This window comes from Buceros rhinoceros, unplaced genomic scaffold, assembly GCF_000710305.1.
Source record: "Buceros rhinoceros silvestris isolate BGI_N320 unplaced genomic scaffold, ASM71030v1 scaffold38723, whole genome shotgun sequence".
Lineage (NCBI taxonomy): Eukaryota > Metazoa > Chordata > Aves > Bucerotiformes > Bucerotidae > Buceros > Buceros rhinoceros.
In genome coordinates this window covers 1-27868 of record NW_010402512.1, presented here as the reverse complement: position 1 = coordinate 27868, position 27868 = coordinate 1, and the positions used below count along the sequence as shown (strand labels likewise).

The window sequence follows — 27868 nt, the reverse complement described above, 5'->3', positions numbered from 1 at the left end:
CGGTTCCGTCTTTAAGAAAACCAAACGCACCCGCTTGTGAATGCCCTTTGTCGATTATCGTGGCGCTGAAGTCTGGGTATTTAATAGCGCTCCTCTTGTGTGGGCAGCAGCTGATCACTGGCTTTTTCCCTTCTGCCAGGAAAACAAGGGTGTCTTAAGTGTGTAGGGGGGGCTGCTGCCGCCGCTGCCGTCTGTGCCGAAGCGTTCTGCTTGGTTTAACTCAAATCCTCAGAGTGACCAGACATAGACGGCACACGCACAGCATGTACAAGAGTTTGGCTGACTTTCTTTGGGTATGGGCAGTAAGATTACGAAATACATTTAGAAACATCGTTTATGGGGTTAAAGTTTCATTGAACCAAGGCATTTCAGTGGTATAAACATTTCTGAAGAAATAAATGTACAAATCACACTGTGAAGAAAAAGCTATCTTCGCTTTAAAATTGTGCGTGTGCCTAAGTCAATGTATGGCTCCCCTGGTTTAGCTGAGCGTGACATCCCGAGGTGTGGAATAGCCCTTTGGGTAACTGGGGTCTGCTGTCTGGCCGTGCTCCCTCCCGGCTTTTCGTGCTCCTGCTCTCAGAGAAAGCTGAAACATACTTAAGTTAGGATAAGCTCTCCTTAGTAACAACTAAAACACAAGTGTGTAATCAACAGTGTTCTCATCCTAAATCCAAATCACAGCACTGTACCAGCTACTAGGAAGAAAATTAACTTTATCCCAACCAAAACCAGGATAAGCCTATATAAAAAATGGTTATACACTCTGTTCAGGCATATGTTACCTAGGTCTGCATCTTTTGGGCAGAGGTTGTTTTGTTTAGGATGCTTCAAAACCCAAAGAAGCAAAGAACCCTGCAGTGTTTTTGCTTCTGAAAAAGTATGTGAATCTCAGAAGGTGCTTATGCATTTCAGAAAAATAGCTCACTGCTCACAAAGTTTGTAACTTAGATTTTAGTATTTTTTGCAGCCTTTACGATCTTCACCACTATCGTTTACATGAATCTTTCACATTGTGTAGTTTATTTTCTCATGGTAAGAATAGACTGGCCATACCTTTTAGTCTAATCAAGAGTTGCTCAGGTTTGGGGGTTTGTTGTTTTTTTTCTTTAAAGTCACAGTTCTGAGGGATTTGATGGTTTCAGATACTTTTTGTCTGAAAATTCTTGATACTTCTTATCAAGAAGTATCAAACTTCTTATAAGTTTTTTTTTCTTCTATCAAGAAGTATCTTACTTCTTACAAGAAGTATCAAACTTAAGGTTTGATACTTCTTAAAGCCTTTAAGGGGTATCTATGATGCTCCAAAGTGCCTCTTTGTTACAAAGAGTGTGCAGATTTCAAGGTCTCTCTAGGTAGAGACCTCTTTCTGTTACATTTGAATGCAATGGTAGTGATAGCATTTCTGTCAGGTTTTTGATTTGTCAGTGTAGTATTTTTCACTGAAAAATTAGCTTGCTTCTAAAAAAGTTCTTTGTATTCTTTGCTGTGTGGAGGTTCATTCCTGCATAACAATTTGTGAGGAATTTACACAACTGTATTGAGAGGTTTGTGAAAAATGTTTCCAGTGTCTTCTGGGAACAACTGGAAGAGAATGTGACAATGATTCCTTTCTCTCTTGACTTTGGTTCAAAACCAGGGATGTTGTGGAGACACAAGAGCATTACAAGAGCAGGTGGCGATCCATCTGGATTATGTACCTTACGATGTTTCTCAGCAGTGTAGGTGAGTAAAACACAGGTGGATTTTAATGTTATTTTTTTAATGAAGGTACTTGGGTTTTCTAGAGTTCGACTCCATAGCTCCTTTAATGCTACTGTTCTTTTATAACCTTAAAAAGGTGCGTTTCCTAATTCTTCAAAAGAGCACATGTGACTAGCAAATCGGACAGAAAGTTACATTTAATAAGTTAAATAATACTCTGCTTTGAGACTAAATGACATACTATTTAAGTCTTTGTTTTATGGCTTTATAGTAGTTCAGGGTAAAAGGTAGTGGCAGAGGAAGGTTATTGCTCAGGACCAAACAAAGGTTGCAGTTTTATCATCCACAGTGAAACTTCTAGAGAATGAAGTTAGACATAATGCTGAGTTCATAAGAATGTATGTTATCTGTTTCAAAACGTGCGAGAGCTTTTCTTCTTCTACAGGATTTTGCTGCCAAACAAATTAGTTTCATTCCTAAATAACGGCCCCTGGAATCAAGACTTCTGGTGATTTTCTGTGGGCCTAGAAATTGTCTTGAAAATCATAAGATACTTCATTGATTTTTTTTTTTCCATTATTAGTTGGTGAATTGAAATTTATTTGATAATTGAATACAATTATGCCAGTATATCAAGTGTGCTCTGGGGACCTTGTTGTCTTTCCATTGGAAGGAAAAATCCCATGCAGTTTGCTTGACACATCAATATTCTTTTCGCAGGACTTTTTTTCTTTTTTGTGAATGTGCCTATAAAATGTCCTTCTTAAAATAGTTCCTCCAATTGGGAGGAATTATCACTCCTTAAAATAAGCACATAATACATATTTTTTTCAGGTGACATACTGATACACAGGTTTAGATTATAATATACTTAGGAGCGGAAGAATGAACCTGAAATAACTGTTTCAGTAGAGCCAATTACTGATAAACATGGCAAATAGGTAACTTCAGTTATGTTTTTACTGCATTGCAGGTTTCTCGATTGTAATTATGTCTGTGTGGCCGTATCTCCAAAAGGTTTGTAATAATTTTTTTTTTTTTATTAACAAGAACAGGAGACTCTTTCTCAGGAAGTAGATAATACAAAACTTGGCATTTTATTTAGGGAAACAGTAAAGGGAAGTGTGTGGTTATATGAGACTTTTATTTTGCCATCTGCTTAGACAGCTTTCGTTATTTCATGTAAAATCTGTCAGTTCATTTCCTGAATTAGTAAAGCTACATCATAATCCAGAAATGTTTGGTTTTCCAGTATAACCTCACTGTTTTCTCGGGTAGTGAATCAATAGCAATCTTTTTATCTGAATTCGCTTGTGTCAAAACGTAATACACGAGGTTTGCCTGCATTTTGAAAAGAAGGAAAAAGGAATCTGAAAGTAGAAGTTGGTCTGTAATGGGAGATTGTTGCGTGTAGACCTTCTTGGTATTCTTAACAGGGGATTGCCCGTGTTCCTGGATAGTATTTTCAGTTTGCTTGAGGTTTTTTCCCCCTCTTTTTTCCATTCTTGTCAAAAGTGGCATAAAAAGTCTCTAAAACTTTTATCTGTGCTAGGATTTTACTGCTCCTGGAATTGTAGAAGGCAGTTTCAAATGCAAATTTGCAAGAAGATATCCTGGGCAGGGTCACAGAATCACAGAATGCTCTGGGTTGGAAGGGACCTTCAAAGCTCATCTAGTCCAACCCCCCTGCACTCAGCAGGGGCATCTTCGACTAGAGCAGGTTGCTCAGAGCCCCAAACAACCTGACCTGGAATATTTCCAGGGATGGGGCATCTGCCACCTCTATGGGCAACCTGTGCCAGTGTTTCATCAACCTCAGTGGGAAAATTTTTTTCCTTATATCTAGTCTAAATCTCCCCTCTTTTAGTTTGAAACTGTCACCCCTTGTCGCAAGAGGCCTTGCTAAAAGACTGTCCCCATCTTTCTTATAGGCTCCCTTTTAAGTATCAAAAGGCTGCAATAAGGTCTCCCCAGAGCCTTCCCTTCTCTGGGCTGAACAGCCCCCCAACTCTGTCAGCCTCACAGCAGAGGTGTTCAAGCCCCCTGATCATTTTTGTGGCCTCCTCTGGACCCTCTCCAACAGGTCCATGTCTTTCCTGTGCTGAGGATCTTAGAGGTATCCCTTGTGCTCATGTCCTCGGCATATTGGTAAAGTTAAGCTGGTGCTGGATTCTTGGAGAAGAAAAGAAAGTGCATCATAAGCCTTGTACACCAGGACAGATTTGGGCCTGTGCAGAGATGACTTCAGTGGTTCCTTGCTCCTGGCCTGTAGACTCTCTGCTGTACTGCTCGAGTTACATCTATAGCCTGTAACGTCAGCAGTGCTGTATGAGAACTATTTGAGTTTGCTGCGAGTCGTTCCCAGTCTCAGAAGCAAAGCACTTTTTATGGGTTTGGCGTGTTGCTGGAGGCAGTTAGCCAACGTTGATTGCCCCGGACAAAGTACTATGTGAAAACAACTGCTTCCGAGAGCCAGAGCGGAGTATTTATATTAAACACCACACAACATCATGCAGAAACACCAGCTTGTTTAGCGATAGCTGAGGTGTGCCACTGCACTGCGTAGTGCCGTATGCCCTCAGAATTACTGGAGTCTTACGTATTTCAGGTACGGAAGACGGATTCTAAAATGGTTTTGTTGGTATTATCAAATAGTATAATTAATACTTTACCCATAGAGTTGATTAATTTGTTTCTGCAGATCGATCCGACAGCAGATGCGAGTTTCTTGGGCTGGATTATAGCTTCATATAGCCTTGGCCAAATGGTTGCCTCTCCCCTGTTTGGCTTGTGGTCCAATTACAGGCCAAGGAGAGAACCTCTCATCGTCTCAACTGCTATTTCAGTAGCTGCTAATTGTCTGTACGCCTATGTTCACGCACCTCATTCACACAACAAATACTACATGCTGACTGCACGTGCTCTTGTGGGATTTGGAGCAGGTAACCGCAGCAAAATGTACATTTCTGGAGATTATTAAGTTCTGTGTCTTTTGTAAGATAGTTAACATGATATTTTAGTACTAGATTTACCACTATATGAATGATAAATTATTACTTAAAAGTAAAGAGTTGGACAATAGAAGTTTATAATAAAATCGTGTAATTGTGCAATTGTGTATAAATACTAGAGGGAGTGTTGGGCTTTATTTTCTTCAAAATAAGAACACACACCTCTGACTAAAATAAATGTAACTGGATAATTTAAGAATATAACTTAGTATTTACATGGGCACTTTCTTGGTTTTGTCTTTCTAAGGAAACGTGGCTGTAGTTCGATCGTATATTGCAGGTGCTACTTCGCTTACGGAACGAACAAGTGCCATGGCCAATACCAGTGCCTGCCAAGCAGTTGGCTTCATACTAGGGCCAGGTAAAGCATATCTTCTCTCCTGGCTTCTCTAATGCCTTTTAGGATGAAATTGGGCATTGGAAGCAGGAATCCTCAGCAGCTGCGTGTTGGGGATTTTAAGGCATAGTTTGTCGGTGGTATAAAAATCTCATAAATGGGATGCGCTCACATATACTTTCTGTATGCCGATATAATGAAATATTCTAGTCCAAAGAAGTTCTGATTGTTTGTGTTTAATAACGAGCTGGTTTGGATTACCAGCTGCAGCAGAAAGTTCCAAGATGCTCTCTTGTACCGGTAACCACTAAATAGTCTAAGACCAATTGCACTTCGTTCATGTAGAAGGGAATTCAATGTTACTGTACTTGGGCAAACATTTCCAAAGTGACTGAATATTTCACCTTGCCTCACATGTTATAGAAAATAACATCCAACAGACCTTTCTGATTTTGTAGATCAGAAAACCTTCATATTGGCAAAGCATTTTAAGACATAGCACAGGTAGTACAGAGTGCAAAGGGAACAAAGAGCTCAAGGGGTGTTTGTTAGATCAGGTATAACTGTGGCTCCTGAGATACTCTCTGCTTCCTGGGAGAAATACATGAGGCTTGCCTTGTGTGGTAAGAGAGACCAGTGATTTTGCCCTGAACAGCCTCTTACTTGTCTTCTATAGCTGGAGATTAAGATTATCCAGTTAGTAGAGCTGAAGTGCTCTGTGCGTGGTAATACAACATTTAGGGCTGGAAGTTTTCTCTCCAGGTGATTATTGCTAGTGCTGCTGATAGAGCGTTAAAGAGTCTACGGCAACAGAAACCAGTCTGCATTCTTTGTGTGATTTATGTAGAGTATAAGCGTAGGTCATTCCTTTTTCTAATTTGATAGGAACTCAGTCTGTTTCCTAACGGTACTAAGCAGATGACCTGATCTTACGATCTTTTGCTTTACACCAATTTAAATATTAATTAAAAAGAACCCCCCAACTTACTTTCTCTCTAGCTTTCCCTTAGGCACAGTCCAGTTCCAGGACCAAGGTTTTCGATGTAGGAGGAAGAAAAAGAATATATCTGCTGTCTGCACATGGCCAGGAAGATTAACCATTGGTACACTCAGAATTCAATTCCGGTCCTTTTAAGTGTCATGCTATTATTTGTACAGTGTGTTTGTATGTAACCAAGAAGTTTTCTGGCTAGTTGAGATCCCTCTGGTATCCATCAGTTTATTTAGAGTAGGATTCTCAAAATCTGAAAGGTTTGACAAGTATAATATTTAAGTTTTACTTAGGCATTAGAACAACTCTGCTTACCAAGTTTTCTATGTTTATTCTATATGTGTTCTAACATTTTCATAATGATTCTCAAGATTTTCTTAATACATTTATGTTTCTAAGTTTTTCAGACATGTTTTACACTTATTGGTGAAGAAGGAATTACATGGAAATTAATTCATCTTCAGCTGAACATGTATACAGCACCAGTTTTATTTGGAGCTCTCTTAGGAGTTATTAATATTATTCTCATCTTTGCCATTTTCAGGTAAGCAAGTCAAAAAAGATAAATATTCTACCTTGTTTTAGTGGGGCCTTACAACAAATAATATGCAACTCAGAAGGACGAGTAGTAAGACTGAAATCTGGAACACTAAAACTATAAGCAATCATTTAGTTTTCAGGGTTTCTACCTTCTTTAATACGTATTTTTTTCATTACATTCATAAATTAATCATATTGACATCATGGCTAGAATGTAAACTGATGAAAAAAGTCAGAGCTCTTAGATTATTAGCTTAGCCTTGATACATTTTTGATGTTGATGTTTTCTGCCCAGGTTTTTTCTCTGGAGAGAAGTAAGATTAGCTGGTCTGTAGAGTTCTCAGTGTCTGCATCTTTCCTTAGAGAATCTTGGGGGGGGATTTTTATGCATTATCCCATCGCTGGCAGTGAGGGGAGAAATCCACACAGATGTGCGACGTTCTCCCGCTAGAACATTTCCTTTCTTGAATATAGTGGTGTTCACTGCAGTTAAATGTAGATGACACAGATGCTGTTTAAAGGAGCTGGGAATAATTAGAATGTAAGATTATGCCATTTAAAAATATTTTAATAGAAGCACGACTCAATAGTACATCAAATAAATAAATATGTATATTAATGAAAAGAGTTCTAAATTTCTAGAGAGCATCGAGTGGACGACATGGGACGGCAATGCCAAAGTGTCAATTCTGAAGAAGGTATCTATGTTTTCTTAGAAAAGTTCGTGATGATAATTTTGAAGCACTGTTGTCATATACAAGCATTTAGGAGTATTCTAAAGTCTGGTGGTTTGGGAAGGCATTTCACATACAGCATCTTATTGAAAAAGGGTATGTCGTATAAATAAACCTGGTTTGTGAGACTCAAGTACAGTAATTGCCACGTACAGTGCAACAGTTTATCTTCACTGTACACCCTTTCTGAACACAGTTCAAAGTTTCTAAAATTTGGTGAGTATCCTTCTCACTCGAAGAATAAAAGGAAAGATGGTCTTAAACCTGTTTTAAATTCTGTGGAAGTCACCAGGTTCAATATCATATCAGTTTTGTGTTCAAAAAGGGAGCTGAGTGTGCACACCAGACGTGGGTGTTTTGTGTATGAAAATGGAGGTTAGAGGTCAGGTTAGAGGAACAAAGGCTCCACAGTGGTGCAGAGAGTTCTTCTGTTGTGTACTTCTGACCTTGCAAGAGGAACAGAAAGTGTTTTGGCTTCCATTGTTAAGGTATTTAAAGAAGTTTGTTTGTTTTGCTGTCACTCAGGACTTGTCAGTGCCAGCATTACAGTGGGACAACAGATGGTATAACCAATTTGGAAATAATTTTCCCTCATTGTCAGAGGAATTGAAATTTCAAAAATTCTGTTTTGATTTCAAAACACTGTCCTTAGATTGTCAAAACATAGCTGCCTAGCTGCCCACCAGCCTGCACGTTAAATACTTGGCAGAGTAAGGAAACAATTAACTGTTTGTCATTTGGGGTCATGTTAAAAAAAAGCTCGGTTTGCAGTTTAGATTATTCATTTGTGTTGTTGCAGAAAGTGGCGTTCTGGATCAGGACGCGGAAGGAAACATTGACCATGTTGCTGTGGTGGCAATCAATGTCCTTTTCTTTGTCATCTTGTTTGTGTTTGCTGTCTTCGAAACGTAAGTCTGTCTCTTTTCTCTCGAAATACTTAATCTGTGTAATGTAGTTAGACCGGGTGTGCGTGTCAGGGCTTTCCTGTTGCACGCATTTTCATAACCGTACTCCTCAGAGAGGGAGATCCAAAACCATATGCCATCAAATTGATGTATACTGATACAGAGTGAAGGAATTAAAGGTCAGTAATGACTGAAAATACGTAGTGAACTGCTTGCAGTATACAAAATGTTGATGTAAAAGCTTTGGAATGCATGAAAACCCATATCCTTCAGTTTTAAGTGTTAAAAAAGTAGGTTAATCTTTAGAGAAAACTCTCTTCAGTTGAGTACCTTGTTCTATACTTCATATTTTAATCCTGTGTCATTTCTTACACGAATCTTAATTTTCTGATTAGCTCCAAAAGCTCCAGTGAAGCTCTTGGTAATGATTATTTCAGTAATGATGAAAACAACTGTTTGATACAGTTAAGACAATTGTATTCTTAAAACCACTGTTTTACATGATTTTTTTTAACCTAAAGAGGTTTGTGGTTTACTCCCAAATTTTCTGTGTATAAGAAAATAAATATAACGTAACAACATTATCTCAGACTGAAGTATACTTCCTTTCTTTTAATTTATAAAATACTTCGAGGATATGAGATCTGTTTTGTAAGTTGGAGCTCTGGCATAGCTAAGATTTCCTATAATGATAAGTCTCTGTCTTAGTTGCATTACTTTTAGAAAATTAAGCTCCCAGGGACAGGTTGGTTGCTAAAACTGAAACGCTATTAAATGTTTATTATTTTTGTACTCACAGAGCCTCATTTTTTCTTCTATTACTATTGCTTTGCTCTAACTCCATCACCTTTTCATGAACTATTGGAAAGAGATTAATGATGCTTCAGAGTATGGCTGGGGTAATGCAGCTGTGAATTTTGTCTGGTGGATTTATCTTTAATACATTATGCATGACCAAAATAGTTTATAACTAGTCTGTGTTTTTTGCTGTGTCTGTCAGGAGGAAATGCTTCTATACCGCTGTGTTTGATGTTTGGGACACTATATGTATGGAAACAGCTGTATAGAAGCTTTTTTTAATCGATGTGATTTTGTTCTGTCGATTCAGTATAGCTACTCCACTGACGATGGATATGTATTCCTGGACCAGGAAAGAAGCTGTTTTTTATAATGGAATAATCCTTAGCGTGGTTGGCATTGAATCGGTTGTTGTTTTCATGGTGGTTAAAATGCTATCTAAAAAGTAAGTCTTTGGAGTTTATCGGAATTTTGTTACCTTAGCTAAGTGTGAGAAGCTTTATGGCAAGGCCAAATCTGCATCACTAAAATCTTTCACTTGTTAATGCATTCGAGTTTACTATGATGATGAAGTACTTCCAGTTTGGACGCAAGCACAAGGCTGTGGTGGTTCTTCGTTCTGTTAACCCCCTTCCTTGTCTGTCTTGTGCCCATGAATCACAAAAACCCCAGGTTTTAGGTTTCTGGGATTTTGCAGTTGTTGTTGCAGGGGTTTTGGTCAGGCATCTTGTCAACAAACTAATGCGCTACGGCATTAGCACCTTCATGATTTTTACTTGAATTAAGTGATACCTTTGTAATTTCATTGTTTAATAGGACTGGTGAGCGTGCCATACTCCACGGAGGCTTACTGATTGTCTTGGTTGGATTCTTTATCTTACTGCCCTGGGGGAAAAAACTGCCAAATATCCAATGGCAAGGTATAATTGGAGTCTTACTAAACTATCATTGTGATTTTTTGTATTTCCTTGGTTTTTGAAAGCTTTTTATTGTATTTTTTTTCTTAACGGTATGCACAACTTGTTTTTGCAGAAATAAAGAATAACTCTGTTCCCAGGACAGCTCCCACTGAAATGTTGATGCCTTTCTGGAGTTTGCAAGCAATGCAGCTTCCATCCAACCGCACAGCGGAACCCGTGGGCTGCCCCATCACACAGTCCTGGTGCCTGAATACTCCTATGATCTACCTGGCCCAGTACCTCAGCTCCGACATACTCATAGGACTGGGCTATCCAGTTTGTAATGTCATGTCCTACACTTTATACTCAAAAATTCTAGGACCAAAGCCTCAGGTGAGCTTGATGCCTGAACAGTCTATTTCGTTTGCTCTCCAGGACTTTAACCCTCTTTACTAGAATGAGCGATCCAGCTAAAATTCCTTTTGTCATCAGCCAAATAATAGTACAGTACATCCGGGGCAAAACTTTGCAGGAACTCTACTCTTTAGTAAAATCCCAGGCAAGTCCCTAGAAGGAGGAATTAGAAAGCGAGGTTTGTACTATGATTTCTGGCAAATCTTACAGCAAGAAAATTTCAGAACAACTAAGCCCAGAGCTTGTGGCTTTCACGACTGTTCTGGAAGTCATTTTTGTAAAAACCAATCATCTATTTGGAATAGCAGTACGGAATGTTGTTCCTCTTACTTTAAGTGTATTATATGAAGATTACAAATGCCGCGATACCTCCAGTTACTGACGTTTTGGTGGTGAAGGCTGACATTACTGCGTAACAACAAAAGCCTTCCTTTTTCACCACTTACCTCATTGTTTCCGTGTTAGACTGTGTATAAGGGACTAAATGCTTTGACCCAGAATGCTTTTGTGTTGTAAAGCTGTGCAGTATGTAGCTCAGTGGGGCCTTTGAAGTAATGCTTAGAGGCTGAGCAGTACTCTCAGAAACAAAGTACTCAGGATCTTAAGGAGTTAAGAAAGGTAAGCAATTGCTTTAACACTTCTGAATTTTCTATTTAGGATTAATTGGTGGGAATTATTGGCAAGCCACATAATTCCTGTATCACTGACGTAAGCTCTTGCTCTTCTGTAGGGTGTCTACATGGGCTGGTTAACTGCCTCTGGAAGTGGAGCACGAATACTTGGGCCTGTTTTTGTGAGCCAGATATACACTCACCTGGGACCACGCTGGGCGTTTAGCTTAATCTGTGGAGTAGTTGTAGTCTCTCTCTTGCTCTTGGAGATAGTGTACAAGAGACTAATTGCGTTTTCTGTCAGATATGGGAGGATGCAAGAAGAGAATTGTTAAATATGTATCTAAAAAAAAGTGAACCCCAGCAGAATCAATGCTTAGTTTATTACTACTTTTTAACGAGGAGTTCCTAACCACCGACCTCGCAGGCTGTGCGCAGAGAACTGAGACCTGTACTTACACACTGACAGCACACGTGACTTGGCCATATCCTAATACACAGTTACACCTGCTGCAGTAGAGCTGCTGCATTCTGCTTTTCCAGCGGCAGAGGAAGGGATGTGAAGAAGTTAGGCTGATAGGATGGCACAGTGTGGTAGTTGTGTAGTTGAAGTGTGTACAGTCTAAATGATGCACCTCTGCACTGAATGCAGCTGTGAAGGTCACAGCTGTTATGTGCATCCTTTCCAGAAAGAAGTAAAAGAAAATATTTATCTTGATTCTGTGAATCGGGATTAGTAACTCCTTTGTAACTACACGATTAGTTGAGCTGAGTGCACTTTGTATGGACCCATTACTGAAGTGAACCTCCGACGTTCAGTTTGCTGCCTTGTAAGCACTGGCCAAGACAGAGTGTCTGACTGTGGAAGCTGTTACTCATCGGTACGTCTTCTACAGGATTTCACATCAAATGTGACAGAAGGGTAGGGGAAGGTAAGTGCTGCTTCGCAAGCAGTTTGTGTGGGATTTGGGTATTGAAGTTGGTTAAGAATCATTGAAAATCACAGCCTCAGGGGCTGTTACTTGAACTACAGTGAACCATATGTGCAATTTTCTTCTACTGTTTTGCTGAATGCCTTTTTGAGGCAAGAAAGATAACCAGCAGAGCTGAGATATGCCCACCTTTTCCTAACTTTACTAGGAAGAGAAAATACTAAGCATGATACTTTACTCTTCCATTGTCGCTTGTGAGAATGAATGCACTGCGCTGAGCCACCAGTCTTAATTAAGGAAAAAGGAGAAAACTGGCTCCTTGGGTGTTGACTAATTGTAATCTTATTTTGTTCTGATTATATGGTACAAGAAACAGGAATTTACAATGTGCGAATCATTTGGTATTTATTTTCAAAAGTGAAACAATTTTCCTTCATAATAGGGCCTAAGCTCATCTGGATGGGATTGTTTTATCTGTTTCAATACTACTGGGGAAAAAGAAAATCTGAAATAACTCCAGTATGAGAGTTGTAGCTGCTATTATAATGTGTCTAATATTTGATAATGACTGAATTTAATAAATGTAACTAAGTATTCTATGTAATCAATTGTTCAAATGCTAAAAGACTACTGAATTAAATGATTTTTTTTTTCAGCTTCTAACTTGAGAGTGAGGAAGTGTTTGGGTACACAGAGGGAGTATTTCAGCTGTAAGTTATTTAAAGGGTTAAGGATAAAACTAGTGACTTCAGCAGTGAACAGCTGGAGAATAGAGTATCCCTAATGAGGGGTATTAAAAAAAACCTTAGAGTCTGCGTAACAGCTATACATGCTACTTGTTTTTTCAAAGACTTGTTATTTTACCATGCTTTATCCAGCTGTGGGCCAGAGGTAAAATACTGACTGTACAAGCCACAGTGTAATTTTTCAGTTCAGCAAGTTAGAAGTAACTTTGTGCAACAGTTTTATACTGTTTCTGCCCAAGTTTCCCCAGCAGGTATCAGATCAACTCCTGTTACAAACTGAGATTGAGGAAAGGGCTCTCAAACCATCACTTGAACACGACACAGACAGACGGATGAGGACAATTACCACTGCATTTATTTTTCTGTTGTTTTTTTTCTTTTTTGTATAAAATGTTTGTGCAGGGAAGTTAAAGCTGCTGCTAAAAAAAATAAAACCAGTTATAAAACATATACATATTTACATATATTACTTGGAAGACGTAAGAATATAAGTTATTTACAAATACAAACACTTCAACAGCACTGATGCTTTTTCCTTGATTCTTGGTACTGAGTGGGGGTAGCAGTGAGGGAAGAAAAAGTACAACGGATTCAGGTTATTTCAAAAAAGTTGATGCTTTTTAGAACTAGGTTGCTCAAAGTTTTCCTTGAGCAAGTTTATCTGTCATTTTAAGGAAAAATGTGTTTTGTACAATACTTGACAAGCAATTTGCTACACAAACGGAGCAACCCTTTCCTTCCTATTTTAAACAGTTTTTGGAAGAATTTCTGCATAAGCTGAGTAAGATCAGTCACTTTACTTGAAAGCCAGTGAGAGAGTTTATTAAGCTTTTGTGCCCTGACACCTGTGTTGCTTTAATCAGTGGGGACCAGCTGGATTGGTGAACATCACAAGAATAGAAGATAGACAGTGCAGCTTCTCTTTGATGTATTCTGGCAACTTATCGTTTTCTCCATACCTAGAAAGCAAAACCAGCACAGAAAAATGTAGATGTGTAAAATAATTCATTTTATTTCAGGAGAGCAAAATTATTTCAAAACTTGGCTGTAAACTGGCAAGCCACTAAGTAGATTTTAGGTATCGCTAGACACATTAATTGGATCTTAATAGCTTAAATCCCCCCTTCCCTGTATGTGTTTAACTGAAAAAAGTGTTTCAGGTCTAAGCAACATCTAAAGCTGCAACAATATCTCAGCAGACTGTCTATTACTGTCTCAACTCTTGCGTGGAGGAAGTGTGTTCCTGAGTGGCTGTATCTGTATGGGAGGTGCCTGGCATCCAAAGGATACACACAGCTTCACCTGAGCACTTGAGGGCTGTGCCTCACTGTGGCCAGCCTAATCTAGCAGGGTCTTGGAAGAAAAGAATTACACCTTACTTTTCTCCTCCTCCTCTTTTCAATACTATACATGAAGAGTGGCTACACCTGGGGGCCAAGGTGATGCACTCCCAGCTTTTTGTTCATTTGTTATCCAGAGTTCAAAGCTGTGTTTATTTATTAAGCCTATACAAACTAATCAGCTGAGAAGTGATTGAAAAGCTAACTTTAAATATTTACTGAACAGCAGCAGTGAAGTTTACCTTAGGTGTAACAGGAAACAGAACTATTTTTATAGCAGCGATAGACTCACCTGGTGGGCTGGCCATCTGGAGATGTGTAAGTGATAGAAGAAACACCAGCCTGGGCTACCAGTTGGGACCCGTCATTAAACTGAACCCATACTGCTCCACTGGTCAGCTAACGAGAGAAGCCACATTATGGTTTGAGGACATAAAATACAAAATTACATACTTAGAATTTTTCTAATAATTGAAGCTGAACCTTGTTTGGAATTGCTGAAGTGACTTGGTCAGTCTAATTTAAAGATTGCCTGTATATCATTTGAGTCAGTTGTCTCTCACAGTCTCAAAAGTCAGGCTTCCTAAGGCTTCAGATGCTCAGCTCGAGTCATCCTTTTCAGTGAGAGTTATATAAAGAAGTTCCTTTAGCTTAACCCCTCCTAAAGAGATTTTAAATAGGACCCAACATGAAATAGAAGGCTCATTTGTGAGAGTTCACACCTATAGACATTTTTAAGTTTACATACATATATAAAGCAAACTTTTTCGTGTTAGGACAGGAAGCTCACTCTATCTGCATGGCTGAGAACTGTTTATTAAATATAGAGAAAAGCCAAGAGAAAATTTCTCTCCAAGGAAGCATCTTTTCCTGATGTACAAGCAGATCCATTCTTGTACAGACCTAGTACATCTGTTAAAAACACTGTCATGACACCTTTACATCTACATCAGCAAACAGAGGTGTAACCGCTTCAATTTTTTTTACTGGAGCCAAGTTGAAATGACAGGAGACACTGAGATAGGCAATAACCACCACAGGAACTATTGTTTTGGTTTCCTCTACTCACGTAATCCACCACGGCATTTAACCAAGATGTGTATTTGGAAGGATCCTTCCACATACCGATTTTCGGATTTAAATTGTAGCAGAGCACAACTGAATTTATTCCTCACAAATCAAGTTTAGGCAATGACTTAAGAATATGTACCTCAAATTTGGTAGGAAAAAAGAACTGACTTCCCTCCTTGATCAGTATTCATGTCTCACCTGAGAAGCCCAGCCAACATTCTTCACAAAGACAGATTTTAAAAGCTGGGCTGAATTGGGGCTGCATTCCATTTGATGGACAGAAGAGCATGTCGGTTCAGCAGTGTTAGTCACAAACGGAGACTTTTCATAGGGCACCACCTAAAACCCAGAAAGGCCCAGTTATTAGCAGCCTTAGTATTAATCCAACTGCTTGTGTACCAGCGATAGTGGTCAATACCACCTGTTTCACCTTTCCATACCCACAGACAGGTTTAGCCTATGTGGTTCATCTAACAGCATTACATTACGAAAACCCCACAGGATTCTCCATGACTCTCAGTATTATGACAGTTTTTCTACCACTTCCCTGTACTCACCGAAGAATTGCTTTCCCTAAGCAATTCTACTGAAGCCCCATTTTTCCGTATTTGACTGTGAGAAAACCCTGTCCATCTGCAGGAAAAGTGTTCAGCACACGTCAGATTATAAAATAGCCCTCACTCAGATGAGCACTTGGCCAGTATTTTACTAAGATATGGACATTGCTATTAACTGGAAACCAAATATTAAATAAAGTTCTACAGCACATTCAGAGTCTGCTACAGGCTTAAAGAGAAAAAAGAAGTTACGATTCTGGAATAACAGAGCCTCAAATGTTGGTGGCCTTGGTGAGGAAAGAGATGGATGACTTGGATTTTTCAGATGATCTTAAACCCAGGTTATCAAGTTAGTTGAAATCAGAGTTAACTTCTCATCTGTATGCTCACAAATGGCTACTAAAAACCTACATCCATACAAATGTAATCCCATTGGTTCAAATAAAACAGCAGTATCTGAGTTCCTGCTAGAGAACCAGTCTTCACTAGTTGTTGTGTACTTACAGGAGGGGCGCAGTTTGGAGTCTGAACTGGAGCAGACCTGGCAGCTCTATCTCTATCCAGTGCCATAACTTCTTTTGAACAGCTCATGTTTTCCAACAGCGAAGGTGCTACAGCCTGGGGTGATTCTGTATTGCCAGGTTTTCTGGAAAAATAATGAACCAATTAGGAAGAGGTCTGTCCGTAAGGGACTGCGCACAAAGCACTTGATGGCACCAGTCTTCTGCAGATTTGGTTGGTCCCCTGTCCCACCCTCCCCCCAAAAAATGTGTTCATCCACGCTATCAAGTTAATATAGGCAGCCCCTGGTGAGCAACCCTGGTCTCTGCAAACGTAAGGCTGCTTAGTGGGAATATTCAAATGCGTATTTCCAAGTGGAAGACACTACCTTCCAACAATTATTGGAAAAAATGGAACACTTCCACTCCTTTTTTCCTCTTCCAAAACAGCAGATTCCAGTGCAAGGCATATACGATGTCCCTGGAATTAGAAGCCACGCGTTAGTTTGTAACTGAGAACAGTGTAACTATTGCACATGTTTGTTTGGTGTGGCAGGCGAGCCTGCACAAGGGGATGCTTTTCAGTGGTACTGAAAATCCGTAAGAGCTGGACTCATGTACCATGGAGGCAACTCAAAAAGCTGTACTACAGCCAGGCTCCCCCGTAGCTTCAGCACATCTGGAATTACACTCTTAATCATCCCATCTCCTCCCCTTTTAGCAGGTCCAGACAAACCTGCTTTACCCACTAGTAAGAACTTTCTCTAACAGTCTTCATGGATACATTGTCACTGTCACTGCTGCACTGGTACTTGCTTCTCCAAAAAACACTTTATTGGTGTAATGAAAAATATGAAAAGCAACATCAGAAGCACATTTGTGAGAGAAACTGAATTTTTCCAGGAAATCGCTTTGCTCTGAAAAAGGCCTATATAAACCAGTTTACCTCATCTGCATGATCCATATAAACTTGTATTTCCTTCTTCACACCCACTTCGCTTTCTCCTTTCAGAGTGAAGGACTTCCCTGATTTTTCAATCACACGAGTCATACCAGCTGTCTTGTGTATCTTTGCTCCTGTTAAAGTTTCTAGTGTGAGTTGTATAAAATACGAGCATCTATAAAATACATATTTCTGCACTCTGAAGTGCCCTCTGACTTAATTACTGCAAGAATAAAACCACTCCTGCACAAGCTGTACATCTAGCAGAAATAAAAAGCCACTTAAATTGAGACTGTGATGGTAACAGATGCCCTCCGTAGCCAAAAATCACTAATTACACGGGCTGAGCAATGCATTTATTACATATTTGAAGAGCTACTTATCTAAACATCAATCCGAGAGAAAATCAACATCTGACGGTATTGCCAAAAAGCAGTAAAGTCAGCTCTGATAGGATTTGTACTAGTACTTTTAAAGGAGACGCCTGTCCTTTCAAGAGCAATTCCATGCTGAATCATAGAGCTGTGGAGTAATTTTGTTTGGTCATGAATTCTGTTGGGGTCTTTCTATGCCTGTGGCAAATCAAGCCAGTATTAGTCTACAGTGCGAAAGCAATTGTCCATGCAGTGTAATGAGGGGCAGAGCTGGAGAAGACAGCCAATCGCTTTCTCCTAGGAACACTATTGCCTCAGTTAACACTGGGAAGCCTGGAGCAGGGACATGCCTTTCACTAAGCAGGTTAACTACCAAACGTAGATGCAAAGAAGAGCTTGAGTCAAAACAAGGTGTAATCTAAGTAACGCTTTTGCAACCAGTACTCCCTGAAAGGTAAACCAGGAAGGAACTAGTGAATAATACACTGATCTGCGAGTGCTAGGATAAGGGCGGAGTGGCAAAAAAGAAGTTTCTAGTATTTTCTTCAACCTGAAGTCTTCATTGTTTAGTGTTTGGCAATATTTTAGTAACACTTTAATAACATGACTATTGGCATAACTACAAAAATTAATACATACCATCGTAAAAACAAACTTCAACATCTGCAGTGGGTGAATTTTCCATCAACATGCACTTGGCATATCTCGTGTAGAACGTAACTTTGGGGGTTTTTGTTCTCACTAACTGCACAAACTTGGCTGCATACTGGTATTTTTTCCAGTACTTTTCTAAAAGAGAAAATGCAAAACCCCTTTGATTAAAGTCTTTAGATTGTGCACCAACCTGAAGTCATTTAAAATACATGTTTGAGAGCTGAAGGCTGTGAGAATATTTAAGTACTTACAGAAGTATGATCAAAGAAACTGACTTATTTCCACCATCTTTTAGAAAATGTGCATCTTAAATAGCTTCAATTATCACAGTTCAGAACCTCAACAACAGGGTAAAGCACTGCATATACCATTTAACTAGTTACCATGGTCCAGCTGGCTTCAGGTAAACCTGTCTTTGATCTCCAGTTAGTACAGTAGTCTGCTTGTCTCTTAAGCACCGATAGTTAGCTTATATTTGTGCTTCAGCTGTCTACACGACATATTCTGTCAATGCTTTCAAACAGGTTTTTCCCCTTCCTAATACTCATAACCCACATGAGAGAAAGCACAAAGTAAAGTTGCTGTGTTAAAAGTGACTTGATACTGTTTCTTCCGCTCACATTTAAACAGCTTCCAATATGAATGAGGCGATGATGCAAGTCTTCATTTTCATACACTACCTTCTACCTCCACACAAAATTAATTTAAACCTGTGGGTTTATGCTTTCTTGGGAAGTTTCAAAATACAGTTTTCTGTTAAACCACAGCTTTAATTTTATTCTGAAAGCATTTTTATCTTCACAATTACCTGCAAAGTAGTGGCTAAAAGCTAAAAAGTCTCAAACAAGATTCACTTAAAAAAATCACATTAATCATCATAAGTCTAAAATAAATTTCAAGTTACCTGGCAAGTTGTCAAAATTATACATACAGACGTCTTCAGGGGGAGCAGGAGGCCTGTCATCAAGAAGGAAACCTCTTCCTTCATTTGGATGATAAACTGCAATCTACAGAAAGGGAAAAAAAAATGTGTTTTCGGTTTCGGCTTATTACAGCACTCCCTACTTTTAACAGGTATGGAAGTAAGTCAGTTTAATTTATCACCCCAGTTTACCAGGAACATTCTATTCCTCCAAGTAATTATTTAACTGCAACACTTTTTCAACAACACATCACCTATTCCAAAAGTCAAGTCCAATTTTGCTCTGAAATAAATGCTCGCTACCTGTATTTGTTCGGCTGCGCTATTGGGGGAGAAGAGTTTGCAGCTGGGCATATGTAAACATTGTGTTTCCAAACAAATAATCCCTTAAATGGAAAGAAAACACTCTCGAAGAACGGAATACTTTAAGCCCTTTATACAACAGTGTAGAAACTGAAAATATACTCACCACATTTCCATCACAAGATATTCTGAGAACTTCTTTCACAAGTTCTTGTGAATGGTGTTCTTTGAGAAACTCCATACACACTTCCCCACTATCCAGAATGCTCACCTAAAACACATTAAATATACAAGTTAAACAAAGACTTCTACTTTCTCGCAAGTGAAGTTATCATTTATTTCCACAAATGTTTTTTAAAAAATTGGTTTTCTTCCTCAAGAGCACTGCCAACTTATAAATGCACCTTAAGGTAACTTTTGCTGTTAGTGTGACTGAAGGCTATAAGCCTGGTCAGTGAGGGTGCGGCTTCTTAAGCGACAAATCAAACCAGGACAGGTCACCTCCATTATGTTAGTTCTGAACAAAGAAATTGTGGGGGGAACACAACAGGATGAGCAAGACTATAAGAACTGGAACAACAGACAAAAGGGTGGTATCAGGAACAAGCCAACCAGAAAAATGTGATGGGTGAGGATTAGTGGGATTTGCTTTGCCAGAAGGCAGGGGAAAAGGCAGAACTACGAGAAAAAGATTGAAGTTTTTACTTCAGAGCAAGACTGTTTCCATTTCTAATCCAGTTATTTAACTAATCTGTAAGTGTTCAATGTGTTTGACATAGTTAAATCTGGAATGCAACTGAGGAGCTAAGCAGTATACGGTTTTAGAAGAGGAGGTAGATATGCACTTAATATTTGTTACATCCACCAACAGTTTCTTTGCTAGTAAGCTACAAGCAAAGCCACGTCACTGTTTGCAGGAAGAGACCACAAGTATTCCATCTACAAAAATGAAGATGCATCTTACCAATAATCTATAATAATGTAATTTAAAGTTTAAGTTTTCTAAAAAAATAAACGCTCCTAGTTTACCCTAAGAGACAGTCACACTGTATGTGATTCTTCAGTTGTCTACTGTTTTAAGAACTGGTACGTACCACTGCGTTTTTTGTTTTTTGCCTGATGGGCTTTAGCCTGTGAGCACTGAGAGGTGGCACTATACTTCGCAGCGTAGGTTTCTGATGAGCAGGTGGTTCTTTGCCCCACGTTTGGCTTTGTTCTGAAGTTGTCCAAAGGCCACACGTAGAAGATGGCTCCATTTTCTCAGATTTGCAGAGACCTCCGGGAACGTATTTCTTTGGGTTTCTCTGGTTTAAAGAGTGTGGACAGTCGATGGATGCATCATGATTCCTTATGTCTTTTAAGGTGTGCCAGGCATTTCTTGATGCATCTTGCTGCACATCTGGATGATACCGAAAACCTCCGTGTGCATTACTGCTGCCAGTTAGGTCTGCAGGTGGTCCCACCGGAACTGAAAGCATCATAAAGGTACATCGCAGATTCAGAAAGTCACAGCCAGAAGAAATAAATGTGTTTTAAAGCCTTTCAAAATATCAAGTTAGAAGGTTTAAGTGGAGGATGGGATTTCTTTAACCCTTAGTCCAAATAATTAGCCTATGATTTGAGTACCAATCGATTCCAGTTCTAATAAAATTCCAGACCTACTTGAACTGTTACTAAATTTCAGTAACGATGGCCTTCAGTCTTAACATATATCATTCTGCAAAATCATCTATAAACAAAATCCCAAGATTTCAAATAGGTACTTATACAAGAATTAGTTTGATCTGTTGAAACACTGTTTACTTGCCATTCAGATAACCACTAGCACCAAGTTCACGTCTCAGCATAACTAGTGTTTTAGCATCACCCAGAGGTTTTAGTAGTCAAGATGTTAAATGCACGCTCCAAAACCCTTGTTTTATTTCCAGTCACTTGTTAGCAGACAAAACCCTATTTTTCTGTATTTGAAGTTCCTATAACTGCTTCCCCAGTTTGGATATTTAAGCCCTGGATCAACTTTCACCTCACTCCTCCTGCCATGCTGCAGAACACTTGAAAAGGGAGCAAAAATTACATAGGATTATTCAGACCATCTGTCATATGATTCTGATTCCCTGCAGACAGAAAGGGAAGGAGTTCAGTAAATACCAAAACAAAAGGCCAGAATGGATTTGTGATTTAGTTTTATGATTAAATTACATTATTAGTGAATGATGTAATGTGATGCATAACAAAGAACCCCTCCTTCCCTTCTGTGCCTTTTGTCCTTTCCTCCACCCCTCCCCTTCTACAGCCTCATCTTCCCCATTCACTGAGGTCCCATTTTCTCCTAAGGTGTACTTGCACCATTAAATCAACAGGGCTTCTGAGTCACCTGCCAATCTTTTGTCACCTATTTATACCAACACAGGTCACGTCACAACTGAGTAATTACGGCAGGTTCTAGAATTGTATTTTCCTCTATTTTTTGCTGAAATACTAAAAGAATTACTTCCTCATTTTAGGAAGTTAAGTAGTCAGTGTGCAATTTCTTCATTCTTATGAGGGCAGTCACGTTCAGTTCATTATACCAACCCAACAGCTTAAGAGGTACGCTAACTACAAAACCTTCTGAAATCAATTCCTTCCTCAGAAAACCAAAATGGTACAGCTTGGCATACTCCAAAACGGAAAATATATACTCCATACTCCAAAAGAGAAAACAAAACAATGGGATACGTCTTGCTTAAGAATGATTCTACAGATTAGTGACGCTGGCAATCATTTTGCCTCTCTCGGTATCTGTCAATGTTTCCCAGTTACAAGTCAGTTTAAGGTCCCCCATGCTTTTCCTTCAGAACAAGTCTGCAACAGCCTCTGTCAACATCCAATCACTGTTATTTTGGATGCCAGCATTATCCTCCAGAATCACAGTTACTTGGCCATACAAACAGCCTTTCCGTCACAAGTTTAAAGAAATAAAACAAAGAAAAACCTACAGAAACTGTTACAAGTCACTGGCCCAACTTGAGTGCAAAACCCCACACCCCTGACTGGTAACACACCGTTTGTTTGCATGGCTCCAAGCCACTGCTGCATTGTTTCCGCGTGGGGCTTCTGCTCTAACAAACCAACCTGGGGCTTCATGGGGCGGAGATAGTTCGATCTGCAAAACAAGAGTTACATGTGTAACCAAGATGACATCAAAGACACTCACACAACTAAAGTTACGTTACAGCTGCAGAAACCATGACGCTTTTCGAACATTTAAGAAATGCAGGTGGCATTTTGCAGCTCTAGACGGCATAGAACATTTTTCCTTTTTTCACATGGAATGCTCATTGACCGAAGCATAAAAAACCAAAATACTGTTTCCAAATGGAATTAAAAGTTATTACTAATTTTCAGCACAAACCTAAGCCTGTCACACTTACTAGCACACTCTTGGAACTGATATATATGAACAAGAGCAGCCATAGGTAACGCTGCCAGCAGTGGCTGGTCTTTCACCTGCCTGTCACACTTACTAGCACACTCTTGGAACTGATATATATGAACAAGAGCAGCCATAGGTAACGCTGCCAGCAGTGGCTGTTCTTACACCTACTTATTCATTCACAGTACGGAAACCACCTCAGAGAAGACATGGGGATGACACCCATGACCTCAGTGGATCTCACTCAGCATTACAAATAGGCAGCTGAAATATGTAATCACCTGAAATAGTTTGAGTTTATATAACACATCCCAAAGACTATAAGCATTATGTTAACATTTGCGTGGATCTTTTTTTGATTCATCAAACCTTCCTCAAACTAGAAAGCATGCATGTACCCAGGGAACTTGCTGAACAGAGGCTTACACCAAACACTTCAGAATAGTCAAGAAAAACCTTTCTCCATTTACTTTTTGTGCTCCTTTGCATCTTCCCTGAACTTATTTGCAAAAAGAAAACCATACGGAACTATCACACAAAGTTGCCACTTCTTAAGCCTGGAGAGAGCTGCAAGAGGGAAGCTATGCAATAGTCCTCACAATAAAATAGGAAGGCATGCTTTGATACTCTGCTGACAAAGAAACCAAAGCAAAACTGCTGAGCATATCACAAATAAGGGCTCTTGTTGCTCAGCAGTGCACAGAGGGCAAAGATGAGGTCCTAGGACCCCTTGGAGATTTGACACCTGAGCTGGTTAGTATGAGCTGGGTAAGTCCATCAATGTATCTAGAAAGCAGCCAGGATTTTCATCCAGAAGCTACTACTCATGGCAGAATTAAGTTTCAGGTAGTTATCTGAGCATTTTTTACCTTTCTGGTACACCAGTTTTATCATCCATCACCTGATCCTGTACTTTTACTGTGGGGAAAGAAGTATTTCTATGTGCAGCATGTTGAGTAGGTCAACAACAGAGGATAAGTAAAAGCTACGGTCTAGCTAGCTGATGCGCTGCATCTATGAACTTTCAGACAGGGACAGTGAGGACGTAAACCTCTACACAGCAACAGCATCTACTACCACCCTGTCTGGTGTTCAGAGACTTAGGGCACTTCCTACAGCTTAGTTACAGGAAAAAATGCATTTCACATATAAAGCAGCCCTAAATTTCATCTTAATAAAAGCTGGTTCTTACTGTGGTTGATCTTTTACAGGTGGAGATATTTGCCCTTCAAAAGAACCGGAACCACTAGAAGTCTTCTCCTTAAATATTTCTCCTAGATCAGTATAGCTGTTGGCAGGTGAAAAGCATTCTGTATTTCCCCTAGTTCCCACTTTAGGCTTAGAAAGCAGTTCCATGGAGTGGCATCTCTCAGCAACACTGGATACGCCTTGAGCCTGACTATGGGATGTGCCAGACCGATCTGAAGAGTGGGCTCTCCGGAGGTAGCGTGAATGTGGCCTCTCTTCAGCAAGCTGCATGGTTCTTCCCCTGCCAGTCAGGCCGCTTTCTTTTCCCTGAATTCCCCACTGATGGAAAGAACCGCTTCCATCTACAGATGAAGCATTACTGGAATTCTTGTTTTTAGGAAAAAAAGTAATTTTATTTGGGAGCGGCTGTCCAACTAACAGCTTCTTTTTTTCCTTCAAGCAACCACTGGTACTGATGCTGGAAGAGCCTGTGAAGGTTGTAGAGATAGTAGCATTTCCACTGTCCATGGAATCTTCTGAAGTTCCCGAATCTTTACTCCGTGCAGAGCTACATCTGGACATGAAAGGATGATCCAACACTGAGGACAGACTCAAACGGTCTGCTGGATTTTTGCGAAGCAACCTATGGATAAGGTCCTGCGCCTCTGTTGATAAAAAGGCTGGCATTTCATAATCTGCTAATACTACTTTGTTCAGCGTGTTCTTGACTGTGTCAGTGTCAAAAGGTGGCTTTCCAATGAGAAGAGTGTAAAACATACAGCCCAAAGACCACACATCAGATTCCAGTCCATGCGGACTCCTCGTGGCTATCTCCGGAGAGATGTAGTTTGGAGTTCCGCACATGGTGTAATGCTTTTCGTGAGGCATTTTCAGCTGAGTTGCCAGTCCAAAATCAGCAATCTTGATGTTCATGTTACTGGTGAGTAAGATATTAGAAAGGGTGAGGTCCCGGTGCAGGATTCCATGAGAATGAAGATACAGCATACCCGTGATAATTTGATGCAAGAAGTGTCGAGCTGTCAAAACACAAAACCAGATGGTTTAGTCAGATATAGAATACACATATACATATATGAACAATGGAATATAGGAGACAAGTTTGTTTTATCATTAGCAAACTGGCAAGGCTAGTAGTATTTCTCAAAAAACTTGTAAGTTCACAACAGTGGGATGGTCTATCTGTTCTATGACCTTAGAAATTCAGGGAGTATTCAAGAGTTATAGCTTATAGTAGGAATAACAAAACCTCATCCTGGCTGGAACAGCGTCTTTTATTATGATGTTGCAATTACAGCAATTTTATGAATGATTCTTTCTAAACCAAACAATTTACAATCCTCCTTCTTGCCCAGGCAAAGACTGGTGATTAACAAACATTAGTAGAAACCATTCCTCAAAGGAGGAGGCTTCTTCATCCAGGTCAGTGGTTTATCAGCTGTTAGAACAAAGGTACCATCTATTTTTACTGAAGCAGATCTGAATTAAGCAGATGACACTGGTACAGCAGCACTCCTTTAATCCAGTCCTGGTGATCTGGGTTCCAAAATCCCATATATATGTAATAGCTTCACAGAATTAGATTAGAAACTGGTAAGAGAAGCAGGTAAACTGGAAGAACTGCACAAGAAAACAACCAACATGGTAAGTCTGGAAGCAGTGGAGGCAATAGCCGCTGAATCCAGACCAGCTTGTTTGGCTGCGCACTCAAGCATTACGCACAGCAGCTTCTGTTGCTGTCTTTAATTGCCCTGTTCTAGTTGGGCTCTCAGTGGTCTGTGTCCTAACTGAAATCCTCTCACGGTCAACTGTAAGAAAGTGAAACATGAGTAAAGTCATGAGTGAAACTTTTTTACATGCAAGACTTCTTTCTCAAAACACTATTCAAGAGAGTAACACAGCTGGTTTCAGTGTGAGAAGTACTCTTACAATGAGCTTTCAAGGAAAGACTGGATTTTCAGTGCTTTCCGTAAGAAACAGAAGTAAAACCAGAACAGAATTTCTCCTCTGCTGCCAGTCCTTCAAAAATTCTAGATGGATTATCAAATTGTGTATTTCCTTGCTAACTCAGCCTGTCAGCACCACAGTTACCCCTGTTATCTTCACTTCCACACACCTTGGAAAGCTGTAAATATTCCCAACCACACTAGATAAGGCCAATTAATCTGGAAGGCTTTCTAAACGGCAGCATGTCATACAGGAATATCGAAGTGAAGAGGGCCGACACAAAGAAAGCAAAACCGTGGCTGTGAAGTCACCGGTTTTCCTCTGTGGAACTTCCCAGTCTTGACCTATATGTCACCACAAGAAGGTAAGCTCTGCCTTCCATACACCTCTATTTTAAGTTCACTGTCCATTTTTTTTAAAGCCCAAATAGCACAAGCTACTGTAAAACGGCATGAACAGAAACAGAAGTGTACAGAAACTCAAGCGTAGTACTAATTCATCTCTAGATTATCACTTAGCACGAGATTTTAAGCAATAGTTTGAGAGATTACAGTTTTAAATGTCCTTTCACTAGAATTTAAGCCAAGACATTAATGCAAAGAGCATCCCAGAAATCTCACCTTCTTCTTCTGAAAAGGGTTTCTTTCTGTTCTTTATGTATCTGCTCATTTCACCGTTGTGACACATCTCAAGTATCAAGTACACATAGTTGCTATCTTCAAAATAGTTATAAAGCTAGAACATAAAACAATGAAGAAAAATTGAAATACATTGTGTAGACTATACAGCAAGCCATATACACAGTCCTCTCTCAAAAACAGGATTCTTACCTCAAGGATAGATGGATGCTTCAGCTGACAATGTATTTTCACCTCATTCTGAACCCTCTGTACCATCCCCACTTTGTGCATGGCTTTTTTATCTATCTGCAAATGAATCACAGGATATCTTTCAAGCACTGCAGCATTGATTACATACATGTTAGTTTCAAGCAAACTTGACGTTTTAGATCTTCAGTGCACATTTCCCTGAAAACTTCTAAATATAAGCAAGCTTTCACATACTTTAACCTACTATATACTTCTAATTAACAGGTATCACTGACAAGTGGAAGAACACATGACTGACTGAAGGATACAAGTTCAACACCTTCAATACTAATTAGAAAATTTTATGAAACACTTAAGCAGAGAAACCCAATTCTGATTTTGCCAGGCAGATACACTAAATATAGTTAATACTAAAAAAGTGGCTAAATAAGGGCATTATAGATAAGTGGATCTGACAAATCAGCTATGATGCCCGAGTTTCCTTCACACAGTTTGTCCTGATAGCAAGGGAAATTTTTCAAGGCGTTTTTTCCAGGACCTCTCCAGCCACACGGATTCTAAATGAACTTTCTGTCATCACAAATTTCTGATTTAAAATTATAGGGCTGACTATTTGTTCTTTTAATAGCACTGTAAGCAGTTCTATTAAATATCAATACAGTCCATTTGGTTATACTGCATCTCTCAGTATATCTTAATATCTTAACCTGCATATTGGTTACATATGAACAAGCAATTCAGGCGTGGATGCCCAACTGCGTAACTCCACCTCCTGTGACTTGCCCTTGATCAGTCTCTCAGAAGTCTGAGATCTCCTCGGCTAGCTGCCTTACCATTTTGATTGCCACTTCCAGACCCGTTTTCAGGGATACTGCTCTGTAGACCCCTGCGAAGGAGCCCTTCCCCAGGAGATTCCCCACCTTGAAATCCTGTAATAGGAACAAATTATCCCCGCCAGCCCCAGCCCAGGCTTTGCAGCCCCTCTGCTGATACAGAGCCCCAAGAGATGGAGGCCCCCCACACCCCCGATGTCGAGGCAAACCCTCAGAAGCCCCCCGGGGGTACCTGGACAGAGCCCTCCGGGGCGCGGCGGCGGAGCGCAGCGGGGCCGCGCAGCACCACCCACGACATCGTCCTCCCTGAGCGGCCGTCAGCTCAGACTGCCACCGGCGCTGCCCGCGGCG

General features: G+C 39.9%; 2 protein-coding genes across 2 annotated transcripts; one reads left to right on the top strand and one right to left on the bottom strand.

Moving 5' to 3' along the window:
* Positions 1–1637: 1637 nt before the first annotated feature.
* Positions 1638–11348, top strand: MFSD8 (major facilitator superfamily domain containing 8; the record flags this gene model as incomplete). Its single annotated transcript, XM_010132660.1, has 11 exons — positions 1638–1725; positions 2678–2721; positions 4406–4646; positions 4963–5076; positions 6443–6587; positions 7226–7281; positions 8117–8225; positions 9331–9465; positions 9837–9940; positions 10053–10312; positions 11064–11348. Coding segments are annotated over 11 exons (1512 nt in total), but the record flags the coding sequence as incomplete, so codon positions are not given.
* Positions 11349–13481: 2133 nt separating this feature from the next.
* On the bottom strand, positions 13482–27815 carry PLK4 (polo-like kinase 4). The gene is made up of 16 exons (XM_010132661.1): positions 27750–27815; positions 27518–27613; positions 26685–26780; positions 26475–26589; positions 23894–24926; positions 22331–22431; positions 20381–20754; positions 19453–19557; positions 18966–19068; positions 18047–18196; positions 17037–17167; positions 16480–16571; positions 15591–15666; positions 15232–15372; positions 14255–14361; positions 13482–13581 (listed from the first exon to the last, which is right to left on the bottom strand). The coding sequence occupies exons 1-16, from the start codon at positions 27813–27815 to the stop codon at positions 13482–13484; spliced, it is 2886 nt and encodes a 961-aa protein (XP_010130963.1).
* Positions 27816–27868: the final 53 nt, after the last annotated feature.